At 43.0% G+C, this 6,391-nt stretch overlaps 1 protein-coding gene across 1 annotated transcript; it reads right to left on the bottom strand.

Moving 5' to 3' along the window:
• Positions 1-475: 475 nt before the first annotated feature.
• Positions 476-6,391, bottom strand: LOC108528165 (mas-related G-protein coupled receptor member X3-like). Its single transcript, XM_017869856.1, has 2 exons — positions 6,245-6,391; positions 476-1,779 (listed from the first exon to the last, which is right to left on the bottom strand). The coding sequence occupies exon 2, from the start codon at positions 1,752-1,754 to the stop codon at positions 786-788; it is 969 nt and encodes a 322-aa protein (XP_017725345.1). The 5' UTR covers positions 1,755-1,779; positions 6,245-6,391; the 3' UTR covers positions 476-785.

Raw genomic sequence — 6,391 nt, 5'->3', positions numbered from 1 at the left:
GGTTTTCAAGATAATTTCCACTTTAAAATCAATATTGAGGTTTCCAATGGCCAAAATGAAACTGGTGGGGCATACTTATAGGCTCCTCACTGGTCCATTCGTTCAGGAAGGGCTAAACAAGAACTTACCCGTTTTCAAAGAGAAGTGGCCACAGATGTCTTTACTACAAACCAAGGCCAACATGTCACCATGCTGTGGACAAATGACAGGAGAGGACTTTTCATAAAACCAATTTGTGAGAGTGTTTTTATGAAGAGAGAGTCTGTAAGGACATTATTTTGCTTTATATCTGAGAATTCAATGGAATTTAGAGGTAGCAGAACTCACTTATTCAGAATCGAGTTTCCAACTACGGTAAAGCCTCTAGACATAGAAGGAACATGATTTTGAGTGAAACATAATCTGAGAGATTAATAAGGAATCCTCCTTTTTGATACTATCAGGTAGAAAACAAGTATAAAGAAGAGTTTTAGGGTTGTGGACAGGAGCTCCTTTTATTTACAATGAAAATTGCAGAAAAAGTGTTCAGTAAGAAAGATTCGGTGTAAGATAACAGGAAAAATGTGTTGGTAATATCAAGGAGAATCTAAACATTATACTATCAGACTAATGCTTTCTATGGGTGAAAACTGCAACTGTCAGGTTAGATAAACATCTATTCGAAGACCTTGAGGAACCACTGAGACATTTCTGAGGCAGAAGGCTAAGAAAAATGCATATAATTGTCAAGGGTGGCAGGGCAGTGTTGCTCTCAAAGTCCCCTCTGACAGGGCAGAGGCTCTTCCTCACTGCTCCAATCTGCTTCCCGACAGCTCCAGGGTTTCCTCAGGAAGCTGCCCTCCAACTTCATCCACCTCAGGCATGTCCTGCAGAGCCCTCTGGAATACCAGCTTCAGGTTCTGCCTATTTTGACGCTGCCTAAAGGAGCCCACGAAGAAGTAAATGATGGGGTTGGCACTGCTGTTAAGAGTGGACAGGAACATAGAAACTAGATGAACATAACAATATAAGACTTTCCAATTCAGGTGGATCCTGAAAAACAGGGCCCACTGAATGCCGAAGGGCAGGCCACAGAGGAGAAAGATCAGCACTGTGAGCAGGATGGTCACGTACAGCCTGGTCAGCGGCATCCTCTGGGATCCACAGAGGATCCTGACCAGCAGGACCAGGCTGGACCCACAGAGAACCACAGATAAAAAAATCAGCCACGCAATTGTAATGAAATCTAATGTTTCACACCCAACAGAATCCGCACCACTAAGCAGGAATTCACAGAACATCCAATCCAGGATGCTTCGCAGCAGGGACAGGACCCAGAGCAGGACACACACGACCGCTGACAGGTGTCTGGGGCGGCGGCAGCGGTACCAGATGGGCCACAGGATGCACAGGCAGCGCTCGGTGCTGATGGCGCTCAGCATGCTCAGGCCTATAAAGTAGAGAAAGGTCATCACAGGATTGAGGATTTTGAAGAAAGGATGGAGGATATTGATGAGGCGTAGTGGCGAACGGATAACGGGGCCACTGAGGAAGAGAAAGTGGGTCGCCGCCAGATTGAGGATGTAGGTGGAGACAGTGTTCCTGCGCATGCGGAAGCCCAGGAGCCAGAGCACAACCGCGTTTCCTGTCAGCCCCACAAGGGAAATGATGCACGTCAGCACCGTGAGGATCAGGGTCCGCTTGTAGCAAGGAGTTTCCACAGTTCCGTTGATTCGTGTCAGTTCTGTATCCAAGGCTGGGATGGTTGGATCCATGCTCAGAAACCCTAGTCTGGTGTCCCTGGGAACACAAACCAGATGTGATCACCAGCTGTATGATCTCTGATTCTCCCCACCACCCTGCCATATGGGATTTACTGTTCTCATTTTAAAGAGGAGAGAAACAGAGGCTCACAGAGAATAAGTCACCTACCAAAAGGTGGGGGTCCTCAAATCCAGTTTGAAATCCAGTTCTTACTGACTCTAAAGCCTGACCCCTCTCTACTGCCACACAATTTCTGTACTGACATGGGAATAACATTAGGATCAAAACACCCCCACTCATCCGGCCAGGGCTGTGGACCCAATCATTACTGTATCCTGGGCCTGACATTTTCTCTCAGGTAGAGGAATTCAGATACACAAAGAGGTGGTTGTGACACACTCATGACTAGGACTGGTCATCCATGGACAGGAAAGAAGACCAATGCATTATGAATCAGAGGAAAATGTGACCTTTGCTAGGATAAGTGTGAAAATGACTGGGCCTGGTGGGTGAGAAATAATTCAGTGTGTCAGTCATTGCAGACAGGACCACATTTTATGTTTTATACTCTAAGAGTCTATTTCCATGAGCAGCACAATGTGCTCTTCATAAACATTCACTCAATGAAGGAATGCATGCATGAGGAACCTAATGGTAATGGTAGATTTGGATGAAATGGAAAATAAAAATGAAAGCACAATGTAAGGCATTAGAACACATACATACATTTAGATGAAGAAAATTTCGTTAATCAGAATTCTATTTCTGGACAGCTGTATCTGTGTTGAGAAGAATTATTGATGAGCGCCCAAAACCTGAAATTGACCACTGATGTGACTTTAAAGTAAGTACTCAGTGTGGCTTTGCTGAACACCAAGAAGCATTTTGTAAGCAATGTTTTTGGTAGGGTGTGGGTCTGAACTGAATTGCTCAGCAATAAAGCAGAGGAAAGAGTAAGTGAGGGTGAAGTCTGAGTGCCACTGATGTAGGTAATTGAAGTGTGGGAATATCCATGAGGCACTACTAAGTGTTCTGCTGGGTATCCACAATGTAAACCTATTTCATTCTCTTTTGGGAGATCTTTGGTAGCGTTTCTTTCTTGATGCAAACATTTGTATGAGAGGAGTCCATGAGTAGAAATAGAAGAAGTGTAGGGCTTGGGTTGTAAAGAGAGATATTCATGCAAATTTCAACTGGAGAATGAGGATTAGGTCTACTCTGGGAGAATAACAGCAACTGATTGACAGTTTATTAGGTATTGCCTCTTTTAATCATCTGAAGAGCCTAGGAGGTAAAAATTAGTATTATTCTTGTATTGCAGATAATGCAATTAGAGTACAAAGAGAGGGAATTGTTTTTCCGGGGGGTTATATATTATATAGTATGAATGTGAACCCAGCAGGGCTGACTCACGATCCGGTTTTTCGTCAGCCATTTGGACCCAGCACCACTATGTGTCGATTATACATGTTAGAGGGAGTAAAGTAGAGGAGTGATTCTCAAGTTAAATCCAAGTTGGCAGTCAAAATTGTGGGCTGAAAAAAAAAAAAAAAAACTAACCTAAACAAACTCCAGATGGAGAATGAGAACCAAATGAAATAGGGAACAAAATAGAGGTGAGAGAGCACCATTTAGGGACAAATTCAGGAGTTCTTTTTTGTCTATCAGAGGCCACATTTGCTCTGGAATCCCAAGAATGCACATGGGCAGGAGCTCTCCAGGTGGAAAGAAGATGCAGCCTCCTCTGGGAGTACAGAGGAGCATCAGGAGTGAGTTAGCTCTCTTAGAGAGACAAGCTGCTGTCTTAGAGAGACAAGCTGCCACAGCTCTGATTGGCCCAAAAAGGAAATGGGAGGAAAAGGAGAACCTCTGTTATCCACAGTCAGGGCACTAAGCTGTTTGTCCATCTATATGGTATGCTATGTTTGTCTTCCTCATGAAACCCAAAGCTCCGTAAGGAGTAAGTCATGCCTGTCTTTTTCACTGTGGTATCACCAACATTTAGCATGTATTCCTTAAAGACCATCTATGGTATTATCCTCATATAACATGAGATGAAGCCAAGGCCTAGATAATTAAAGGGTTTTCCTGAGTTCACAACAGGAAGAGCAGGTCCAATACCAGCCCCTGGTCCCTGGAGCCCTGCATGAGACTCCAGTTCTGTTCTCTGCCCCATCATCTATTATTTCTGAGGAGTTCCTGAAAAATCTTGATATGAGCACAGAATCAGAGACAGTCAGGGGCTGAAGAGACTGCTAGGTTGCCCCAATATTCATTTTCCTCTTTGGTCACGTAACAATTCTGAGAATGTACAAGCAGCACAAAGACCCACATCCCAGTTTTCCTTGATGCTGGATGATATCGCATGACCAGGTGCTGTTAAGTGGAAGAATCACAAAAGTGATAGAACCAAGTCCCAGCTCATGGGATTAACAGAAGGAGCAAAGCCTCTCCTTCCCCTCATCCTTTTCCATAAGACTGGAATACTGATGTTGCTGGGAATCAGATAGGATCACAAGGATGAGGGCAACTCTCTAGGAACTGGAGAGCAGCAATTTTTGGAATTCTGATGTATGATACGTTGGAGCTTCTAGTTCCGATCTCAAAGAGTGTCATTTTTGTGTATTCACAGGGGATTGTTTCCAGAACCTCAGCACAAACCAAAATCTGCAGATGCTCAATTTCCTTATATGTGGTATTTGTTTATACTCTAGGCACTCTTTAATGTACTCTTCCAGATACATTAAATCCTTTAAAGTTATTTAGAATAACTGACAAAATGCAAATGCTATGTAAATTCTTGTTGTATTGTAGTTTTTCAGAAATAATGACAAGGTAAAACAAGTTTGTACCTGTTCAGTACATACACAATTCCACCACACCTTTATTTTTGGAAAAGTTTCCTCCTGTGGTTTGTTGAATCTGTAGATTCAGAACCTAGTGACCCAGAGGCTCAACTATACTTTCTTGTTTAAGATATTTCTACTTTGTGTCTTTATTAGAACAGCCAAACTTATATTCTAAACAAAATAAATATGTTCTCTTTTAAAATTACATTTTATTTTCTATGCATTTTGACAAATGCAAACATTTCTGCATAAAAGTGACAGTAGAGAAAGACATGCCAAACATTAAAGTAGTCTGATAGAGCTGAAATGAGACAGGAATCAATCAGATAAAGAAAGCCCCAGGATTTAGGAGGATACAAGAAGGAGAGAAGGATAGTCTCATTTGCCATGAGGATTTGCTTTCCATTCTTCTTCATCCTGTTTGACATCCCAAGAGAATGGCTTCTATGTACTACATCAGTGGATTCTTTTTATTTCTGGTTTCTGGTGGAATTGAGACACTGGGAGACACTGATAGGAGACTGGAAGACAGTAGGAGAGCACCTTGGGATTTCCATCTCCTGGCTCTTTGCCTGTGTATTAATTCCTTCTTGCATTGCTAAAAAGAAACACCCGAGACTGGGAAATTTATGAAGAAAACAGGTTTAACCGGCTCATAGCTCTACAGACTGTACAAGAAGCATAGCAGCTTCTGCTTCAGGGGAGGCCTCAGGAAGCTTCCAATCCTGGTGAAAGGCAAACGGAGAGTGAGACATCTCACATGGTGAGAGCAGGAGCAAGAGAAAGAGGGAGGAGGTGCTACATGCTTTTAAACAACTAGATTTCATGAGAACTCATCAGTATCACAATACCAAAGGGGATGGTGTTAAAATGTTCATGCGAAACCAACCCCGTGATCCAATAATCATCTCCCACCAAGCCCTCCCTCCAATATTGGGAATTACAATCAACATCAGATTTTGGTGGGAACACTGATCCAAACTGTATCAGTCTGTTTGACTGTGTGTTGGCCATGCAGGGTTTCTCCACTTGCCTGCTCATGCTCTCCTACCCTTCTGGCTACAGCTATGGCTATGGCGACAATGGTAACTGCTCCTTCCATGTCCTTTACAGCCTAGGCGAGGAAGTAGTGCTCCCCCATGTATTGCTGCTTAGGGTGCTGACTCATGCATTGTCTCTTTCCCTTAACCCTGTGCATCTTTGTAAATACTTTCCTCATGAAACACTCATTAATTATTGTACCATCTATATCTTCCTTAGATCTTTCCAGATAGGCAAAGAAGAGTAAATTTGAAAGGTAAGTAAAAAAACAAAACTGACTCTATAACAGTTCAACTCTGGGAAGAAATGCCTGCATGTCCCCTTGCTCGTTAAAAGAATATAAGAGGCAGCATTCTCTCCAGGAGGGCAGATTGAATGGTTGGAATGAATTAGGTGATATGAGAAGATAAACTAGAAGGGGGGACCCCATTTGGAACTCACACAATTTGGGTTGGCAGCACTCAGTTTCCAAAAGGAAGCTTCATGTCTCTTGTCTTTTCCTGAAACAAGCTCATGACCCCTGCATGTAGCACCAAGGTGGAAGCACAGGGACATGATCTTATAGCAAAAACCATAACTGACTATGGAAGAAGACAGTTCTTGGTACTTACCCTTATTGTTCCTTCTTTGTCCTGTGGTGAAGACCTCACTTGCGCTAAAGGTGGAGAGCCTTTCTGGGATTCAGTGACTTCAGAGGACTTTTCTGTGTTGCTTAATTCAAGAGATGTCTACAGGAGCTGAAATGAAAGCTGGTGAGC

Source organism: Rhinopithecus bieti, unplaced genomic scaffold (assembly GCF_001698545.2).
Source record: "Rhinopithecus bieti isolate Rb0 unplaced genomic scaffold, ASM169854v2 scaffold_986, whole genome shotgun sequence".
Lineage (NCBI taxonomy): Eukaryota > Metazoa > Chordata > Mammalia > Primates > Cercopithecidae > Rhinopithecus > Rhinopithecus bieti.
The sequence above is the reverse complement of the archived record's forward strand: the minus strand, read 5'-3'. Positions and strand labels throughout refer to the sequence as shown.

Bases quoted from the DNA above. Each gene is read 5' to 3' on its own strand.
- LOC108528165 (XM_017869856.1), bottom strand. From the start codon at position 1,754: ATGGATCCAACCATCCCAGCCTTGGATACAGAACTGACACGAATCAAC.